The sequence below is a fragment of the Periplaneta americana genome, chromosome 8, assembly GCF_040183065.1.
Source record: "Periplaneta americana isolate PAMFEO1 chromosome 8, P.americana_PAMFEO1_priV1, whole genome shotgun sequence".
In the NCBI taxonomy this organism is placed as follows: Eukaryota; Metazoa; Arthropoda; class Insecta; order Blattodea; family Blattidae; genus Periplaneta; species Periplaneta americana.
In genome coordinates, this window is record NC_091124.1 from 13,732,311 (window position 1) to 13,755,334 (window position 23,024).

The window sequence follows — 23,024 nt, forward strand, 5'->3', positions numbered from 1 at the left end:
CTTTGTGATTTATTTTCTGATTATCAAAGAACAGATGAGACATTGTGTCGGCATGAAATTTTTAATCTGATTTTTCATCCAAAAAGACGTGTTCAGCCTATCAAATACCAAAAGAATTCTCTCTCCTCTTTTGCAAGAATGTATGCTTTGATTTACATCATGGGCAAAAGTGATCACCTGTAGGGACAAATAATTAATGTTAGATTTAAAGTAACAATCATCCTTTATATTTAATAAAATGATAAAATGTTCAGTTTTTTTATTACACAAGGGGGGGGGGTGCGTGCGCGTCATTTATGTTTTGAAAACATATTAAACAGCATTATACTTAGGCTACATTCATTTTGTTCTTTTATAAATTGTAGGCCTACACTTCTCCACATGCTGTGACATATTTCATACTACTCGTACAGTATGTAATCAGAAAATGAAATTCATTATATCTTTGCATTAATATTGCAAAAAAAGTTAATCTGCATCATTTCTGAAGCTGAATCATTTAAAGTTATATTTTCCCGAAACATTAATACTTTACGATAGTAATGAGTGAAAATAAGCATAACATATGGTTCCAAGAGACTCTAAGGCCGTGTCTCAAAGCTACAATTTCAGCTGAAGTGAACTAGTTTGTTGACTAAATAGCCGGATGTGACGTCAGAAGTTATGATCCAAAGCTACATAGCGCATAGCAATCAAGTCCGTAGTAGCTAGTAAACGAAAATGCTTGCTCGATTGTTGACTTGTTCACTAAAAAAACATGGATACCTCATCAGCAATTGGGGTTATGAAATCTGAAAATGCTTTGGAGGTGACATAATGTAAATATAATGTAGAATAACACGTTAACGTTGAACACTGACATTGTTAGTACCTTCTGTACAATGTTGTAAACATTATTGTGATATATTAAGCCCTTATATTTTCCACATAAGTCATAATGAAACTGCATTAGGACATTGTCCTCTTAATTCAGTGCTGCACCATGATATCATGGTTTTTTAGAAAAATAGTCTGTGAAGAAGGCCATGATTCAAGCATACATGTCCAAAGCTCCCTAGTGTGTAGTTTACAAGTCACCTAGTTGCTAGTCACTAGTGTGGCTGTGTCTCAAAGCTCAAATCCATACTACACACTAGTGACTAGCAACTAGGTGACTTGTAGGCTACACACTAGGGAGCTTTGGATATGTATGCTTGAAACATGGCCTTCTTCACAGACTATTTTTCTAAAAACCATGACATCACGGTGCAGCACTAAATTAAGAAGGCAGTGTCCTATTGCAGTTCCATTACGAATTATGTGGAAAAGATAAGGACTTAATATATTACAATAATGTTTAAAACATTGTACAGAAGATACTAACAATGTCAGTGTTCAAAGTTAATGTGTTATTCTACATTATATTTACATTATTTCACTTCCAAAGCATTTTCAGATTTCATAACCCCAATTGCTGATGCAGTATCCATGTTTGTTTAGTGAACAAGTCAACAATCGAGCAAGCATTTTCGTTTACTAGCTACTACGGACTTGATTGCTATGGACTATGTAGCTTTGGATCATAACTTCTGACGTCACATCCGGCTATTTAGTCAACAATCTAGTTCACTTCAGCTGAAAATGTAGCTTTGAGACACGGCCTGTAATAGGAATTGTCAAGAGGCTCGCACAGCAAATCAAATTTTGTTGAGTTATTTATAAGTACCATTTTAAGCTATGATTAAGAATGGAATCGAGACATTTGACGTGTTACATAATTTATAGTTTTGTTTCGTGATTTAATTAGTAATTTAAGTTTCTGTCCCCCATACAGGGAAGAGGACAATGGGGAAGAAGATGGCATTTCATGTAAAAAATGTAGAGAAAGTTTTGATACAGTGTCAGAACTACTTTCTCATGAATGTAGTCGCACAGACCAAAAGGCATTGGAATGTGATATAAGTCACACTAATTTTAATTCACGAAGTGCTCTGGCAGAACATTCAGTGTTTCACCACAATGCTGAAAAGACTTTCACATGCGAATTTTGTGGAAAATGTTACACAAAATCGTATAATCTCACCAGACATGTGAAGAGACACACACTCGATAATTCTTTCAAGTGTGAAATATGTGGATCTTGCTTTAGTAGGTCAAGTAATTTCAATACACATTTACGTAATCACACAGGGGACAAACCATTCGAGTGTGAAATTTGTGGAAAGTGTTTTAGTACGTCATCGTATCTGAGAACACATACGCGTGTTCATACAGATAAGCTCCTCGAATGTGAATATTGTAAGAAACGTTTTATGGATCGATACAATCTCTTTAGACATGTATTTATTCACACTGGAGAGAAACCGTTTAAATGTGAAACTTGTGGTGTGGCTTTTTCTCGACTCTATAGCCTCCAGAAACATTTTTACATACATACAGGGGAAAAGCCATTGGAATGCGCTTTTTGTCAAAAGCGTTTTTACGATCGAAGCTCCATGATCAGACACTCGCGTATCCATACTGGGGAAAAGCGTTTCGAGTGTAGTATTTGTCACAAACTTTTCAATCAACGATACAGTCTTGTTAAACATAAGCACTGTCACAGTGAGAAAGTTCAGTCATAGTCAACTGTGAAGTTTTTTTTCTTCCGAATGGTGGGTAATTACTGTTCGTAATTCACCCATATGAAGCTAGTTGTGTAGACTGATTTATCGACAGATTCATTGCCTAGGATGTGCCTTAGGAGGCTGACTTATGCTACGTCCGCATTAAGATAATGTTTTGTTGGGATCCTACAGTGGATCCGGAGCTTCCAGAGAAAATCCCTGTGTAATGTGGACAATGGGTTTGCCCAACTTACTTACAAATGGCTTTTAGAGAACCCGGAGGTTAATTGCCACCCTCACATAAGCCTGCAATCAGTCTCTATCCTGACCAAGATTAATCCAGTCCCTAGCATCATATCCCAACTCCCTCAAATCAATTTTTATATTATTCTCCCATATACGTATCGGCCTCCCCAAAGGTTTTTTTTTTCCTCAGGTCTCCCAACTAACACCACAGTCTAGTATATACAGTCACGAAGCTCAATACGTAGTAAATATGCATCCATAGATAGTTGCTAACCACTAGGATCACTAATATTGCCTCATTACAGACAGTGCGAAACAGTACCGGCACAATCTGTTGTTCCTAGCACCCTCACAACTCAAGCTTCATGACTGTATATACTAGACTGTGCTAACACTCTATATGCATTTCTGAATTCACATGTCCCGTCCATCTCAAAGTTTGGATTTAATACTTCTAATTATGTTAGGTGAAGAATACAATGCAGTTCTGCATTGTGTAACGTTCTTCATTCTTCTGTAACTTTATCCCTCTTAGCCCCAAATATTTTCCTAAGCACCTCATTCTTGAACACTCTTTTCTTCTGTTTCCCTCCAATTGAGAGTCCAAGTTTCAAAACCATGCAGAACAACTGGTAATATAACTGTTTTATAAATTCTGACTTTGTTTTTTTTTTAACAGACTGGATGACAAAAGCTTCTCGAGTGTCATTCATATTTGTTACTGTTGCTCCAAGATACTTGAATTTTTCCACCTCTTCAAAGGATAAATTTCCAATTTTTATATTGCCATTTCGTATTATGTTCTGGTCACGAGGGACAATTATATGCTTTGTCTTTTCGAGATTTATTTCCAAACCTATCTCCTTACTTGCTTCAAGTAAAATTCCTGTGTTTTCCCTAATATTTGTGGATTTCTCCTAACATATTTACATCTTCCGCATAAACAAGCATCTGATGTAACCTGTTCAATTCCAAATTCTATCTGTTTTCGTGGACTTTCCTAATGACATATTTTAGAGCAAAGTTAAAAAATAAAGGTGTGGTATTACATCTCCTTGCTTTAGCCCGGAGTGAATTGGAAAAGTTTCAGACAAAAATTGGCATACACAGACTTTGCTGTATGTTTCACTGAAACACATTTTAATTAATCAAAATGGGCTTGTCCAACACAAGTTATAAATGAATATACCAGGAATCGAACCTGGGTCCATAGGATTAGAAGTACAGCTTCGTAAGCACTGAAGCACCATGGTGGTTTTTTACTGTGAAGTTTCTGAAGATATTTAAATGTGGCAAATATCTTGTTCTTTTCTGCCAACCCTTTTCTACTGAGGATATAACATTAGAAAGAGTTTACAAACGCAACTGGTCAACAATTTTCGCACAGTTGTTCTCTCCTGTAACAATGAATAAATGAAAAATTAAAAGTACAGCGAAACCTCTCATTTACGGACATCAAAGGGACGTAACAATCTGTCCGCATCTGGGAGGTGTCCTTTATTGGGAGGGAGGCTCCCCAATGTAACAGTAAATTTATAATATGCCTTATGTATCTCTTCACGCTTTAAATGAAATGTATTGTAGTATGAAAGAGTAGTAGTTTAATTCTAAATACAGTATACTACAATAAATTCTTTGCAACTTTGAACTACAGTAGATAAGACCGAAAAAGGAAAATACAGTACTGTGCCTTGCAATTTTATTCTAGGTCTACAGTTATGCAGTACTGTAATTTACAGTTTTCAACTTAACCTTTACGTTCAGGTGCCATGTCTCTCGAAACAGAACAACTGATTGAAGTGAAGAGAATAATCCTACTAACCCTATCATGTGTCGAATACAATTTCACGATCGTGGAAACCTTAGACAGGTTAAATTCTATGACTTTGTTTATCCACCCACTTCCAGCTAACAAAGGGATACCCCAGTGGTAGCCTACAAGACCCTAAATATCTTCTTTCATGTTAAGAAATTTCTGTACAGTTCTCAAAACTATATTTTCCATTTTTGTAACACATTAGGTCTTGAAATCCAAGTTCTGTCCGCAGTCAGGAGGTAAAGCAAGCTTTAGGACTGTGAAACAGCTGTCCGTGTCCGTGTCTGAGAGTGTCCGTAAACGAGAGTTTAATTTATCATTACTTCTATATTATTTCAGTTGGGACAGAAAAATCTGTCCGTATATGAGGAGTGTCCGTATCTTGGGGGTGTCCGTAAGGAGAGGTTTCATTGTATGTACTTATTTTTGCAAAACTTGTCAGAGTTTTAAACGTAAAAGTTACCAATTTTTTTTAATAACATTTTTTAAACTTCTGTAACCTAGAGCACTGAACTTTTTGAGACTCATTTCTAGTTTACTGGATATCGGAGCAAATATCTCTAAGCAAGCACGAATTTCATGTAATGTTCTCTTTCTGGATTTAAAGTTAACAAAAACCCAGCTGCATAAAATATTGTCACGAACTGAGAAATTCGAATATTTTCTATGAAATTTTATTTTATACTTCCTATTACATATATCTCTTCATAATATCTTAAGAATAAAATTCATTTTTCTGATCAGTATAAGTATTACAGATCTTTTTGGCTCCTGAAATGTTAAAAATGCTAAGCAAAGAAGCAAGTCGCTATCCAACTTTAATGTTGTCCCCCACCCAGCTGCAGCACACTACCTATATCCGTCTGCCAATCGCCATGACACTGGAAGTAGACTCAGAACTCTTATAAATAGACTTATAATGCCAATAAGTCATGAACATCAAAGTTAATAAAATGTTACAGATTGTGCATTTATTGTTATTGTTAGAAATTGTTGGTACTCCACTGTCACTACTTCTTTCATTGTAATTGGCTATTATTATGATCTCCATCTTACCCTCTATCATTGTGGCTTGTAAGCATATAGTTATCTTCCCACTAGAGGATGAAAGATCAGTCTCTTTCTGAACTCTATGACATAGAGATGATATTCTTTGCCTCTCAGTCAGAACACTTCTATTTTTTCTCCGTCTTCTTACACTTGTATCATAACGTTCTTAAAATACTCCTTAAATTACTGCTCCCCACTGAATGGTGGATGATTTCGCGTAAAATATGTCTTTTGCCATCGGCATTTCTTCCCTGGTGCACTCACTGTTCTTTCAACTCCATGTTATTTTTGTTCAGGCAAAATTCTCTTCACTGTTGTTGGACATCTTGTTTGCCTCTGCTACTCTCTATACCTTATTTTTTACTATTCTGCTTATTTCTTCATAAAATTGTATATATTGAGAACGATCTTTCTTGTTCATCCCCTTTTAGTAGGCCTTCTATATTTTAATTTTAAAAGTATTGGCGGCATCTCGCCTACAGGTCGACTTCTTCTAAGCAACTGAGCATACTTTTCTTTGGTGTCATTGCTGCTCCCTTTTCTACCCCAGCCCCTTTGCTTGACCCACCCTCGCATAGAAAGTACCACCACAATAAAGGCTCGCTTGCTAACTTTGTGTATTTTCTCACATGTGTCCAAAAATATTTACGAGACTTAATACCAGCCAATAAAATGGAATGTTTGGAGAGAGGGAGGAGGGTAGGGGAGAGGGAGGGTGGCGTGGTATGGGAGATAATTTCGTCAAGCCATAAGGCGTTTGTAAATAACAGAATATTTGTTTATATTCGATTGTTCGAGTTTTATGTATGTTGTTTTCGTGAACTGTCATCAATTACTAATTTAATAATATTCTCAAAATAATCTACTGCACATTACCAGAGAATTATTTTTTGTATTAACATGTTATCTTTATATATTAATATTTTCATATGTACTTTGACCTTTTTCGTGAATTACAATATCTATAAATTATACATAATTGTATTGTATTCATTAGCAAGATGTAGATTACATATATAAATATAAATATAAATATATATATCTCTCTCTCTCTCTCTCTCTGTGTGTGTGTGTGTGTGTGTGTGTGTGTGTGTGTGTGTGTGTGTGTGTGTGTGTGTGTGTGTGTGTGCGTGCGTGCGTGCGTGCGTGCGTGCGTGCGTGCGTGCGTGCGTGCGTGCGTGCGTGCGTGCGTGCGTGCGTGCGTGCGTGCGTGCGTGCGTGCGTGCGTGCGTGCGTGCGTGCGTGCGTGCGTGCGTGCGTGCGTGCGTGCGTGCGTGCGTGCGTGCGTGCGTGCGTGCGTGCGTGCGTGCGTGCGTGCGTGCGTGCGTGCGTGCGTGCGTGCGTGCGTGCGTGCGTGCGTGTTTTTTCGCGGGAAGAACTATGAATGTCACAGTTTTGTTAAGGTTGATGTCATTATCTAATTCAATGGGTCACTACGAAATTTAATGTTGTTCTTATGAAAAATGGTAAAAAGGAGAATTATCACCACGAATATAGTAATCCTTTCCTTTATTTTCAATAGAAACAGCACTACACCTTGTTGCAGTTATAGACTCAATTAGATCATTATCTAATCCTTAACAGAAATGTGACATTCATAGTTTTTCCCGCGAACTCTTCATATATTTATTAAAACAAGAAATCAAAATAACTAACTGTGTTAACCCAAAGTGAGATGATCTTATCTGATCCAATGTTAAAATGAGCTGAAATTAGGAAAACTATAAATGTAATTTAAGAGGTCGTTCTGGAGAAGTTAATTACCGAAACAATATTGTACAATTCTGGAAGAATAAGCAAAAAACGACATTGTAAAATTCTGGAAGGATAAGTAATTATAGATTACAGATTCATTGTGTGTGGGGGGGGGGGGGAGGAAGGTAGGTTAGAGATAATGAAAAGATACCATTTATTATTACAAATGGTAAAGAACTAATTGCAGATTCCTTCCCATTTATCACTTTTTTTCCATTCTGTTTGTATAATAGCTTATTGTTTTCATGCATAATCCAAGGTACAGGTGTTTGAGCATTTGCGTGCTGATCCGGAGCTAAACTTGGTCATGGTTCAATTCCTGCTTGGACTGAATGCCCGGTTGTGTTTTTTTTTTTTCGAGCTTTTCCCAACTGTAAGGCGAATGTCCGATAATCCATGACGAATCTTCAGATCCATCTCAATATTACCAATTCCATCAATGGTAAACAATCCAGTAGTTGATACAGCATCATTAAATAATCAGATTAAAAACTATTTGAGCCAGTGATATAGCTCAAGCTATAGCTAGTTTGCCTGTCGATCAGGAGTTGCTTTTGGGATTGGATTCGATTCTTGCTTGAGCTGATTACCTGGTTGAATTTTTGCCGAAGTGTTCCTCACCTGTATGGCGAATGTTAGATAATCCATGGCGAATCCTCGGCCTCATCTCACCAATTCATTGACGCTAAATAACTTGGTGATAGTTGGTACAACTTCATTAAATAACCGACAAAAAACTTTGCTTTCTTGAGACAAGTGTTGTACTATACTGCTGAAATTTTTTTCTTCTCAGTACCAATAGTCTGTTTACTTTTTAAGTACTGTTATTTTGTGTCATAGTGTAATTCAATTAATGACACAGAAATTACGTCGGTCTTTGTTACTTTAATAATTGTTGTATGAGATGCTTTGAGAAGTTTAAGAAATCATTATCTTTCAGCTTAACAACTTTCGGTGGTCTGAGCTAAATCTTATTTCATTGAATAAATATGCACCATTTGCACTTGGTATGTATAAAGATCATTACAGAGTTTTTTTTTATATTTTCGTTATAGAAAAGTAATAAAACGAAGTATTATGATATTGAAAAAGAAAAGTCGATTTCGAAATTTTCGCAGAAGTACACTTTGTCAGCTTACCTGATTCCAAAAAAATTATTTTTGGCATACTGTCTATCTACTGAGTAGGTATCTAATGCTCTTGATTTGACAGTCGAATTATTATTGCTCTTGCTTCCCAGTATTTAGATGTAAGACTTGTATTTTTTTTTAAGTGCTTCACACATCTACTGAAATTTCTCCTAAACTATGACAAATTTGATAGATATTGAGTGTGTGTGAGTCAGCTCAATTGGGAATGAACCATATGAAATTTAATTATTTTTAATCGAAAATTAATGGATGATCTTTATTTGAAGATGTTTAGACTTACTTTTAATGAGCTCTAAACACTTTTTTTTTTAAATAATAATTTGCAATGAAAATATGTTTTTATCATTTTCCACTCTTCAGGTTTTGCCTGTAATGTTCTTTCCTGTCGATAGAAGTTAGCACATTCAACCAGTTGCAATACTTTTCAGACAGCTGGTCAGCCAGTTGCAGAAGATGGCAGAGGATATACGAAATTGTGTTATGAAGGATTGTAGGATTGGAAAAGATGTAAGTTATGACCTTTGTAATTGGTACTATTCTGTCCGCGCAATTGGGTTCCACATCAGTTGATGGAGGAACAAAAAACAAACAAAATGGCTCACTGAGTCACTTGCAACGATACCACGAAAAAGAGTATGCATTTCTGTCACTTATTGTCACTGGAGACGAATCATGGTGTCACCATATTGAATTGGAGAGCAAACGGCAGCGTCAACAATGGAAATACATGGATTCTCTCCCATTGAAAAAGTCCAAAGCAGTACACACAAGTTCTGGTAAAGTCATGTTGACATTCTTCGATTCTAGGGATCCTCTGCTTGTTGAATTTCTCGAGCATGCACAATCACAATCAATGCACAACATTATGAAGAAACTTTACAGAAACTGATGCGCGCCATTAAGTCAAAATGCCCTGTAATGCTATCGAACGGTGTTATCCTTCTTCATGATAATGCCCACCCACATACTGCCAACTCCGTAAAGTATACAATTCAAAGATTTGGTTGGGAAACACTTCTATACCCCTTTACAGCCCAGATCTCTCCCCATGCGATTTTCACATTTTTGGAGAGTTGAAGAAAGACATTTGTGGACTTCGTTTTACATCAGACGAAGACTTGCGTGACTGGGTAAAGGTAGATAGCCCTCAAGCTTTTTCAAGAATGGGATAGATTGTCTTGTCTCGCAGTGGGATAAATGTATAAACAGCTTTGGAGATTACTTTTGAGGTAATAAATATTCTATTATACATTTTGTGATCTGACCCGTTTTCATACTACAGAATTATGTACCTTGATGCATTATTCTGTAAATCAATGTAACCTTTCTGTTATGGAGAGTAAAGAAAGGACTTTAATTTTCTACAAAAATTCACTTTTCTGAATGAGTGAGAGCGTGTTTCTTTCAGTGTTATTTTATGTCGTGCATTTTAATGCTTAAAATAATAAAATAAAATTGACCAAATTGATAGGTAGAAATACAGCTGATCAATTAACCCTCATACTGACATGAGGCTGATCCATTGGCCTGCTGGTATTACACATGTATTGTCACTAGATGTGCTCGTAATTCACGTTTTAGTCATATGTCAGCACAAGTCATACTACTTATAAAGGGAAGTCTCTTCTTCCGACAAAGGTCGATGTTGTAGGACTATCAATCAACTATAAATTTTATACATCTTGATTACGGTACACAACTTTTAACACTGTATCACTTCGGAATATGTATGAACACAAGAAAGTCTTATCATATACGGTATATTCCGAATATAAATTTTATTTAAATCTTTTGCAGTGCATAAGTTTCACATGTAACAGTTGTAAAAAGACAATGTAATGTTTTTGTAAAATAGATTTTTCTTCAATTCAATTCTGTTTATTTATCAATGTGTAACAATTTAGTCACTCCCCTGAAAGAGTGTTCTCATGCTCAAGGGAGGATTCAATACATAATAAAATTACAATTAAAATTTATGGCAGTGCTTTAAAATGTCTGACTATTAGATGTAATAAAAAATGTTTTTGTAAATGCGGCATTTTGCTAGTCAATTGGATAACAGTAATCTGAGACTACAGTTTTGAGATAGATGTTATGTCATGCACTCATTGCTCATACCATAGAAGTAAGCCTATCCCATTTTGCGACATTTTGCTACTGTATTGTAAGTCACCCATTTCACTGAGGATTTAATTTTCATTTTTTTTTCCCGAGATTATTTTACAAAAGAAAAAAGTTGCCATAATCGCTAATGGTTAGTAAATCCAATCTATTAGAATAGTTTTGGATGAAAAAAAAACATGTTGACAAGTATAGTCTAGCTGAAATTTAGTGCCAGTCGTTAATTGGCAGCACTGAAGAGGCGTCGAGATCGAGAACATGGCTGACGGCGATGCAGTGGGTTTAGATAAAGGTATTTAATTAATTATAGGAATTTGGTAATCCAGATTACGAAACATGCCAAGATATTTTATACGCCGTGCCTACAAATAACTCTGCAATAAGAAATAAACTTGAACCTTAGGCCTATCTACAGCGATTTTGGACTGGAAATAAGTCCCCATTTTTTAACTGACAAACTTGCAGAATTCATGGGTAAATGTTTTTGTATTGACATACCACAGGATTTTTCTTAAAAAAACATAAACAGTAAAATAACTTGTCAGAAAAACTAAGTCTTCTGAAAGAAACGAAACGGTGAATGTTACTTATGTCCCGCCCACTATAGAAGATATAGGCCAGTTTTACACTAATCCTAAACATCTTGACGGGATAATAAAAACCTAAACTAAACTAACCTAACCTAAGTGCGTCGGTGTCTATTCCAAAATCGGCGGAAGTCGCTCAACGCTCCTTTAACCAATATTCGTTCAGTGGGCAGTAGCTACTCTACATTGACCAAAGAAACAATCTAACGTCGATTATTCCCTGTTTTTGACACGTGAAATGACACGATACGCGTGGTAGTAATGTGATAATTCAATATACGGATACTTCAGTGACAATTATCTTAAAATACTAAAAGAGCAGATTTGTCTTTGTCGAATGCGCATGATCATGCTTACGAAAGAACTTTTCGGTGCCAGAAATTTATTTTGTGTGCACAAGATTGGATGGAATTTTGGAGTAAGAGGGAAGTAAGGTATCCGTGTTCTGAAATTTATCCATATTTAATGGAAGCTCTCTATAATTTATACAGAGATACTGGAAATCACAGATAAACCTAAATGCATAGTGGCGTAATTTACGTACTTGTCTTTTATTCGAGGTATACAGACCGTAAACTAAAGGTAAATTGAGCGGCGACTCCAGTTTCGCACCGAAATTAGGGTAGAAAGTTGATGTGCAAGCGGTGACTTGTGGAGAGGCGGGTTCATATGACTTGCATATAACCCTTGTGATAGCCTAGAGCAGCGTTTCTCAAACTTTTTTGAAGTGGGGACCACTTTTTAAAGTCAGAATAGTGCCGTGGACCACCTTACGCTTATTCCCTTCGAAAGTAAATTTATAATTTTTGTAGCATATTTTAATACCAGTATACCTATATTTTAAATTAGAATTGATTAATTAAAATTAATTTAATTCAACTAATTTTATATTAGTATTAGCTAACTTAATTAAGTTAATGTTAATAGAAGAAAATTCATTTTCGTTTTTTTTAATAATTCAAGGCTATTAGAGTTTGGATATTCTTTAACTTGTTAACTAAAAAAAAAATAAATGTTGGTACTCACATTAATGAGATGAATGAGCCTGTCGATTCTTACACAGTTGTTCTAGGCCTATATTTGAATGACTAGATATTTCTTTAATGGCACTAGAATCACTGATATTAATATCGTCACACACAGCTTCTGAACTATTAGCAATGCCTAAATGAAGCATATCATCACGTTCTTTTCTTTTCAAAGATCCGGATCGAAGCCGGTTTTTCATTATGTATAATGGGCACTATTTAACAGAAACATAGGCAACTACTAGCGTGTACCACATAAGAAAGATTTAAAGTCATAAGTACATGAAAAGGTTCGGTACTTTGGTCGTCTATAATGAATTCATTCATTCAGGTGGTCTCTGGCTGGGTTACAGGTGCAGCACCAGAAATGCAGGGAAAAGATGACGAGAAACACCACGTTCATAGTGCTTTAAATCCCTCTTTTGTTGCTGAGAGTAGAGTGGGAAGTCGATAGACGGGTAGGGTAATAAATTTCATAAAATGTCAGTACTGGGAGAAAAAGTGAAAGTGTGTAATTTCCAGTCTTTGAGATTTTCAGCTATAATGTAATACACAATTCGTTTTAATTTAATTTTTTCTTCTGTCTTTTTTGAAGGACCACAAGGGCAGACCTCGAGGACCACATGTGGTCCGTGGACCATAGTTTGAGAAACGGTGGCCTAGATCATATTACATGCATGATCTAGGGTGATAGGTACATAGAGAGTGAGTTTTCGTAAGTTCGAGTAAGGTGTCAGTGACAGATTAGGTTTGGTGAAGTTTTTGGTGTTCTTTGTATATACGTATTTTGGTCAGTATCGGTAGGTGGAGTCGGTCTCGGTAGCGTAGTAGGTATAGCGCTAGCTTAATATGCTCGAGGTTGCGGCTTCGATCCCGGCCGAGGTCCATGGCATTTAAGTGTGTTTAAATGCGACAGGCTCATGCCTATACCACAGTCTAGTATATACAGTCACGACACTCAATACGTAGTAAATATGCATCCATAGACAGTTGCCAACCACTAGGATCGCTAATATCGCTGACAATGCGAAATAGTATCGGCACAGTCTATTGTTCCTAGCACCCTCACAACACAAGCTTCGTGACTGTATATACTAGACTGTGCCTATACTGTCTGCGTTGGCATGTTCTTGTATATTAGTAGATTGAGGTAAAGTTACTTGTTTCAGGAAATATGTCAGAGAATACAGATTTTATTAACATAGACAAAATGGTGGTTGTGAAAATGGAATCTCAAGATAATGAAGAAAAAGAAGAAGTAACATTGCCAGCAGTAAAGTCTGAACCTCAGGTATGTTATCACTGTCAGATTCAGCTCATGTAGATAGGTTACAACCTGAAAACATATCTTAATAAAACTCATACACAATTATAAGAACCATGTTATGTGGCTCAATGGTAAAGCATTAGACTTGCATTTGGGAGGTTCCAGGTTCAATCCCTAGTGCTGATCAATCTGGTCGAGACTTTTTCCGTGGTTTTCCCCAACTGAATATAACTAATTTTCAGTTATGTGAAGGCGAATGCCAGATTGGACTCTAATAACTATGAAATAGTAGTCATAATATAACAGCATCTTCAAACTCTCTTCAGAGTGCTCGGTGTTTCAGGCGGAACTATTAGCTTTGCGAGAAGCAATCAAATGGTGTAGTCAGTCTGGTTACAGCGCTTGCGTTCACAGTGACTCACAGTCAGCAGTAATATCAATTAATGATAAATATAACACTAACATTATAGCCTTAGAGATAAGAACTTTAATAATGAAAAGTGCCGTCCATATTTGTATAACTTGGGTCAGAGGGCACACTGGGATAGTTGGAAATGAGAGAGCCGATGAATTGGCAAAGATGGCAGCCAACTATGATGTGCCACTGTTGTACAATTTATGTCCGATATCATATATAAAAAAAGTAGCCAAAGAACATTATATGCAAGAATGGAACGAAAGATGGGTCAATAGTGATAAGGGAATTCTTACAAAAGAGCTGTATTTTCCAACGGTCTATGATTGTAATAAATGTAAAGTAATAACGCCAAATTTCGTACTGACACAGTTTTTGACTGGGCATGGAAAATTCGGGGAATACTTAAATAGATTCCATATTAAAGACGATGCAACTTGCATTTGTGGGGAGGAATCTCAAGATGTCAAACATGTATTATATGATTGTCCAGTCTTTTGCCATGAAAGATACGAGCTTGAGTTGTTACTGAACACTTTAAATTATACATTTACCAAACCGTTAACCATATATACCAACTCTAAATCATATAAGTATTTCATGTCCTTCTTGAATAGAATATTCGTGAAACTGTAAAATGTTAAATTATTCCGGGAAAAAAAATCGTATTAGTTCTAATCAACTATAATGAAACTGTAAGTCTTCAATTTCACATATTATAATATTGTACTATTGGTTTTAATTTTAATTTTAATTATGCATTTGATTTCTAATTTTGAGCCATTTCTTGTAATACCTGATTATTGCCAATTGTTGTTACTAAATAATGTATTTAATTCTTAAATTTTAAGCCATCTCTTAGTATAGCTATTTATTGCTTCTAAAATAACATGTTCAATAGCTATTATATATATATATATATATATATATATATATATATATATATATATGTACATAAAAATATTTCTTCCTATAACCATTAGATATAAATATAGAGACATGCCTTGAGGCTTTATGAAACGATCCATTCTTTCATTAAGGTTCATTCTTGTACTTAATTCATGTGAATTGTAACCTTGACAACAATTTTGTATTATAATTTTATTATTGTTTGTTACTTATAAAATATATTTTGATGCCAACTACAACCCTAATATACCTCAGGGTGAAATAGGGTTTATTAAATTGGATAATAATATATAGTATAACAGCACATTTGCAACAGTGAAATTACATACAATTGCGATATGACCTAGGAGTTAAAGCGACCATGAATAAATATAGATTAAAAAAATTATAGAATTCGAAAAGTTGTCTTAAACACCCTTTGTATATAGGTGTAAAGATTGACTTCTCAAAATGGTGCTGCCATAAGATATCTTGACTACATATCACATGCAGCTTGTTGTAGATGAGTTGATAATGATGCAGTTTAGTATGCATGAGATCGTAGGCCCAAATTACCTCCTTCATCTGTTTTACTTCCTATTGTTATGCAACGTATGGGCCTCATGACCCATTCCAAAACTGTCTAAAATTGTCCTGTTAAAATATGAATCCTGTGTATCACTCCATCTCTGTTGAGATTGTCCTTTTTACTTTTATAAAGTAATGCATGCTATGGGAATCTGTAGACGTGACATTCTTAATCCTTTCAGTGCCAGGCATATTTACATAGAATGTGCTAAGATTGCCTTGCTAAAATTGCAAATGCTCCTTTAAAAAATGAACCACTAGTGGCATATGCAGAATTTTGTCGAGGGGTCATTATTAGAATGGTTTACAATTTACATTGTCGGTATTTTAAATTTTGTGTTATTATTATTATTATTATTATTATTATTATTATTATGCTACGGTGTATTTATTAATATCATTGTTAAATTTTGTAAACAGTTTTTTCACAGCCATTCAATTTTTAAGCAATTTTAACTTCTGTTTAATTTTGTATAATAAAAAATACTTGTGTCATTATTACACTTACACAATAATCATATATAGTCAACAGTTCTTTGTATATGATAGGTAAAGGATTATTTATGAATAAAGAAAAACTCAAATCTAAATATGTCATTCTTTTTTAAATTCAAGGGGGGGGAGGGGGTTCAAACCTGATAACCTTTCCGTTGCGTAGCCTCTGTTCACCGCAATTCTGAAAATAGGGCTGTGAACTATTTTCTCTTGTTGAATGATATATACCTAGGAACAAATTCGTATACAAGTTAAATATTTTTACTTCACAATTATTAGAAAGATCTTGTTGCAGATGCTAATATTTTTTCAATTCAGTCTTCAAATTTGTCATTACTTTGTACATACTAAACCTGGTCTTGAAAATACGTATAAGGCACCCATTAAAAAGCATCGTGAATAATTTTACAAATTTTGATAGTGCTTTTTCAGATAATTTGACTATTATAAATTTTACAAAAACATTGCACTCTATCTTTACATACGACACTTATGCACTGGACAAAAATCTATATAAAATCTGTAGTTTATCAACAGCTCAGTATTGACATCAGTCAAGAGAAGAGACTTCCCTTCATACGTTGGTATCACTTGTGTTGTCATCACTTGATTGAAACATAAATTATAAGCTCGTAAAAATCACGACCTATGGATCGACCAGTGACATTATGTAGAGGAATGTGGGGCAGGACGGGGTATAGCCTCTATCTTCCCAACAGGTAGTGCAATCTACCGAATTTTTTTAGAACTTCGTCAACTCATGTAAATATATCATCACACAACACTTATTGCCATTCCTTGCATCTGTTGTATGTTATTCGGTTGCTGCATCATATTGTATCATTCATTTGCAACTTTAAAGTGTTCTCTTGTCACACGTAATTAGAAATGAGATTTACTTAGATAATCTATTTTAATGCCATATTATAGAGTGCTTACTTACTTACTTACTTACTTACTTACAAATGGCTTTTAAGGAACCCGAAGGTTCATTGCCGCCCTCACATAAGCCCGCCAGCGGTCCCTATCCTGTGCAAGATTAATCCAGTCTCTATCATCACACCCCACCTCCCTCAAATCCATTTTAATATTATCTTCCCATCTACGTCTCGGCCTCCCTAAAGGTCTTTTTCCCTCCGGTCTCCCAACTAACACTCTATATGCATTTCTGGATTCGCCCATACGTGCTACATGCCCTGCCCATCTCAAACGTCTGGATTTAATGTTCCTAATTATGTCAGGTGAAGAATACAATGCGTGCAGTTCTGTGTTGTGTAACTTTCTCCATTCTCCTGTAACTTCATCCCGCTTAGTGCTTACCTGGCTTTTAATTCCGAAACTTTCTTAAATTTCGTGCGTTATTTTTCCTGCCAATACCTCATAACTTAGAAATTGTGACTGTGGGGCAAAACGGGGTGGGGCATAACAGGGCAGTACCTCGTCCTGCCCCACGTCATATTTAATTAAATTTCACCTCCTGTAATGGGTCGTTCATTCTGTTGTTTGTCAGAAGAAGGTTGGATTAGATGCGTATCATGTCTGAAATGGGCTCACAATTGTTGCGCAGGAGTAGACGGTGAAGACGGGGATGCCACGCACATTTGCGTATTTTGCGAATGACTTTTTCTCAAGTAAACTTGTAAAATGTTTAGTATTCACACTTTCAGTATATAATTTTTGTCACTTTTGCCATTTAATTATTACAAAAAATAGATACCCCATTTTGCCCCATAAGTGGGGCAGAATGGGGCAAAACACACATTTCGAAAAACTAATTTATTTTAAGGTTATAATGACCGGATTTCACTCGAAGTGCATATTGTTTTACTTGTTTACAGTGTAATAAAAGCATATATGTCATAAACCCATACATTTACATTATTTGATACCAAATAAAAGCATTCAAACATTAACTACCCCGTCCTGCCCCATGATCCCCTACATTCTTAGAAAAAAAAACTGACCTGCTGCCGTACGCAGCCGTAATCTGATAAGTTTTTCATATTGAATCAGTGCTTTTTCTTCTATTGTCATTTTGATGCTGTTAATGTTAGTGAGGAATCTCATAGAATCTATTGGAGTTGTTTTGATTCCACCAGTAATGAATCTGAGAGCTTGGTTTTGAACATATTCTATGTCGTTTATGAAAGGTGAAGTAATCAAAATTTCTCCACAGTATGTCAGCACTGGCTGTATAAACATTTTGTATGTAGTGTTCAAAGTATTCCTAGAGCATCCCCATTTCTTTCCTGCTAGTCTTTTTAGAAGGAAGAATCTTTTACGAGCTTTTTCAGAAATGTATTTCAAATGGTTGCTCAGGGAAATATTCCAGACGAAGTAGAGCATTGAATAATGAAGCTAAGTTTGCTAGAGCTTTACGAGTAAGATACTTCAATACAAAGTTTGGGATGAGATTGTATCCAGGAGATTTCCCCTTTGGAAGACTTTGATTGATTCCATGAGAGCTTAGGTTTACGCGTGAAGGAATTTCTTATGCACACTCCGCTCTGTTTTTCCTTCGTTTTGTTTGTTTGTTTGTTGCTTTTTCTATCTGTTTATAGGTCAAGTGTTATGAATAATCTATAACGAATATATATTCAAGAAGCAAATTAAGTGCAAAATAAACATCCTTTCCCTGGTCCTGTGAACCAGGTGCTACCCGAAGTGTACTTAGACAAAATTCACGCTACAGGAGATCGGTCATTTTTTGTGTCTAAGGCTGTACATATTGTGAATTTAATTCAACTCAACAATAGGATTTTATTCTTCCAACAATAATTCCTTTCTACAATTCACCTTAAACGCTCTCGTCAACAATAGGATTTTCACTCGACACAGTATTCGTTATAGCACTCCACTGACGACAATGACAATTTACTTGGACTATTACGAACAACAATGAACTGTTAATCTTAACTAATATTTACAAAGCACTATTTACAAATCAGAACTGTCAGTTCTCAGTTCACAGTTCTTCTAGTTCAGCCACTCGAGTTCACAGTATCTCGAACCACAGACCTTCAGAGACAGTTCACTGCACTTGAACTCAGGTTCCTCCAACTGCGGTCCACTGCACTCGAACTCAGGTCCCTCCAACTGCGGTCCACTGCACTCGAACTCAGGCCTTCGGATGCTGTCACAGTTGCGGACGCACACTCGAGTCGAACTCCGGTACACAAGACTGGCTTGCTTGCTCTGGCTTACTCACTGACTGGCTGACTAATCAACTGAAAACTGCTCGAGTTCGCTGGCGTTTCTTCTTTTTATAATCACAGCGACGTAGCCTCGAAAGTTCGACGCGTCTCCAGAGATAGCACTCCAGAAAAATCCAGAGGCCTCTCCTCTCTACCAGCACCAGATGCGCGCGCACTCCCTCGCCGCGTAGGCCCTCTCCCCTTTCTTCTCTCCACCGCGCGCCGTCCCTCAGTGCTCCATGGAGCCTGTGTCGGCTCACGCGCAGTCTGCTCTCTTGCGGGACGCTGGTCGTGAGTTCGAATCTCACGTCGCTGTCACAATATCATCAGCTGGCCTACAGATCAGCCTCATGGCATTCAGAGGGTTAATATATTGTGGTTCCACATTGCACCCTTTTGCCAGAAAAAGTGTGAGAGTTAAAATTATTATAAAATTTGAACTTAAATAAATGTCTTGGCTATTCCAGTGATATTTATTATACATGCTTTGGTCCCAATTATTGTGCAGAATGATGCGGACACAGCAGAAGCAGACACTGCATTGTGGTGGTGTGATGTCACAAAACAAGAATGTACAGTCACAGACTCATCAATAATGGAGCCACAGTCTAGTGACAAGGTGAGTCAATTATAATACATGTCAGTTAAATAAAATGCAGTGCAGAAAACATCACCACCTACAATAGGATACTGCTGAAATCCATTTGAAACATTTGAAGACTACTACTGTATAAGCGGAAAAACCTCTCTTCCCTGCACTAGAAGTAAACAGAAAAGCACTCTTAACAACAATTTGATGTAATGCTGCTGTCTAATGTTTCTTAATATTCAGCAAATCAAGCTTTCAGATATAACTCCCTGTTAAGTTGATTTGAATAATTTCGAGGGAAAAATTGTTCTGGGGCCAGGTATCGAACCCGGGACCTCTGGTTAAACGTACCAACGCTCTACCAACTGAGCTACCGGGGAACTCTACCAGATACCAGTCCAATTTTTCCCTCTATATCCACAGACCTCAAAGTGGGCTGACAACCGTCAAGCAACCAATGTTGAGTGCACACTAACTCTGTGTGACTTAAATTGTGGTTTTCTGTTAACGAACAGTGACGTGTATTATGCAAATCAAGCTTTCAGGTATAATTCCCTGTTAAGTTGATTTGAAGAATTTCGAGGGAAAAATTGTTCCGGGGCCAGATATCGAACCCGGGACCTTTTGTTAAACATACCAATGCTCTACTAACTGAGCTACCGGGGAACTCTACCAGATACCAGTCCAATTTTTCCCTCTATATCCACAGACCTCAAAATGGGCTGACAACCGTCAAGCAACCAATGTTGAGTGCACACTAACTCTGTGTGACTTAAATTGTGGTTTTCTATTAACGAACAGTGACGTGTATTATGCAGATCAAGCTTTCAGGTATAACTCCCTGTTAAGTTGATTTGAATAATTTCGAGGGAAAAATTGTTCCGGGGCCGGGTATCGAACCCGGGACCTTTGGTTAAACGTACCAATGCTCTACCAACTGAGCTACCTGGGAACTCTACCAGACACCAGTCCAATTTTTCCCTCTATATCCACAGACCTCAAAGTGGGCTGACAACCGTCAAGCAACCAACATTAAGTGCACACTAACTCTCTGTGACTTAAATTGTGGTTTTCTGTTAACGAACAGTGACGTGTATTATGCAAATCAAGCTTTCAGGTATAACTCCCTGTTAAGTTGATTTGAATAATTTCGAGGGAAAAATTGTTCCAGGGCCAGATATCGAACCCGGGACCTTTTGTTAAACGTACCAACGCTCTACCAACTGAGCTACCCGGGAACTCTACCAGACACCGATCCAGTATTCTTATTATATTTGTAAAATTCACAGCCTGCTGAATCCCATCCTGGCTGCTAATACTGCCTGCTCTATGAACGCTAGAACCCACCAGGCTAGTGCCCACTCCTGTTAGGGATAATGTTAATAGCAGTGGGCACTGCCTGCCACCTAGCGGCAAAAAAAAATTAATTGATTGAGCAGGCAGTTTATGCGGCTATAGCATAGATGTCCAATTGTAACTCGTACGAGGTAATCCCTGGTATAAGCAATCCGCAGCACATATTCTTTAAGGTCGTTTTTCCTATTTTATATGGAAAGTTATTGACCTTACCAGAGCATGCTTGACGTGCAATATCTCCTGATTCTATAGGCGTTTGGACACCTATGAGCTATAGGATGCGATCCAGTAGACAGTGGTAAAATTACTCCTTCATTGTGAAATAAAACACTTCTGAAGTGTGCAAAATTTAATTTGTAAAGATTAGACTTTGTTTGTTTGTTTTTTTTTTTTTTAATAATTTATTGATCGATCAGCACATTTAGCGCTATACAAATCATTTCTACATAAAATATAAATACAATACATGACACTGAATTAAGGGCAGCCTAGATTGGGCTCCTCAATGAACAAAAATAATTGTTAATAAATAATTATTTACGTAGGTTGGTGTGATGATAAATTTTGATTATAATATGAGGTACATTGGAAGTCGGCTCTTGATTCTGGTGGGAAATGTGGACTTCCTTCCGAGAGAGTAGTGGACGACGCCTGGAACATTTTCTAGGTTGTTATAGAACTTCTTAGCCTGTGAATGAATAAACTGTTGGATTGTGTCAATACCAGTTTCTCTGTGTAGTTGGCTGTTACGGACAAACCAAGGAGAATTGAGTGAAATTCGTAGGACTTCGTTTTGAAATGACTGGATGTGTTTAATTTCACTTATTGCAGCTCCTCCCCAGACAGGACAGGCATAAAGCAGTAGAGGTCGTAATAGAGATGTGTAAAGTAGCATGGAATTTTGTAGCTTTAGAGATGATTTCTTGTTGAGGAGCAGATATAATTTAGTGAGTCTTGAGTAGGCCAATTTAAGTTTGTTGTTGATGTGATGTTTCCATGACAGACGGCGATCTAAGTGCACTCCAAGACATTTTACAGCTTCATCCTTTGGTTTCCACGGTATCACGTTGGTTGAAAGATTTATGCATGGAGGATTAGCAGGACGACACAAAGTAAATATCATTGCTTCGCATTTATTGCAGTTCAAGGTGATGCGCCAATTTTCAAGCCAAGGGCATATGATGTCTAAGGCTTCCTGAAGGTGATTTGAGGCTATGTTAATGTTGCGATGGGTTGCATAAATAGCTGTATCGTCTGCATACATAGCAATTTGTGCAGTTGGTGCTGCAGGAATGTCCGAAGTATATACATTGAATAATATCGGACCTAAGATGGAGCCTTGTGGAACGCCAGCACTAATGGGTCTAACAGAGGACTGAGTACAACCCACTCTGACTGAGAATGTGTGATTTGACAAGAAACTAGTCATTATGTTGCATAGGTAGTCTGGAACGCCGGACTTGTGTAATTTGTACCAAAGACCTTTATGCCAAACTGAATCAAATGCTTGAGTGAAGTCAAGAAATGCGACTGCAGTCTGTTCTTTGTTTTCAAAGCCTGTGCAATTTGTTCAGTGATACGAAGCACTTGATGATTGGTAGAATGATTTCGACGAAAGCCAAACTGATATGGAGGTAGGATGGATGCTTGAAGTAGAAACGTATCCAAGCGTTTCAGCAAAACCTTTTCAAAGACTTTGGATATAGTTGACAAAAGACTTATGGGACGGTAACTTGTTGGATTTGAAGCAGGTTTTCCAGGGTTATTAATTACAATTATTACTGCATGTTTCCAAGTATCAGAGAAATATTCCAGACGAAGTAGAGCATTGAATAATGAAGCTAAGTTTGCTAGAGCTTTACGAGTAAGATACTTCAATACAAAGTTTGAGAT

At 36.7% G+C, this 23,024-nt stretch overlaps 1 protein-coding gene across 22 annotated transcripts in view; it reads left to right on the forward strand.

The window, feature by feature from the left end:
* LOC138704505 (zinc finger protein ZFP2-like) overlaps positions 1 to 23,024 on the forward strand; it is a 75,730-nt gene that overhangs the window by 15,456 nt on the left and 37,250 nt on the right. For 6 of the 22 annotated variants that reach the window (XM_069832459.1, XM_069832462.1, XM_069832438.1 and 3 more), the window contains exons 1-3: positions 10,906 to 11,016; positions 13,509 to 13,630; positions 19,695 to 19,805. In XM_069832459.1, the coding sequence (XP_069688560.1) occupies positions 10,983 to 11,016; positions 13,509 to 13,630; positions 19,695 to 19,805 (267 nt within the window). In that variant the 5' untranslated portion in view covers positions 10,906 to 10,982. The other 16 variants (XM_069832439.1, XM_069832440.1, XM_069832441.1 and 13 more) reach the window with 7 other exon arrangements.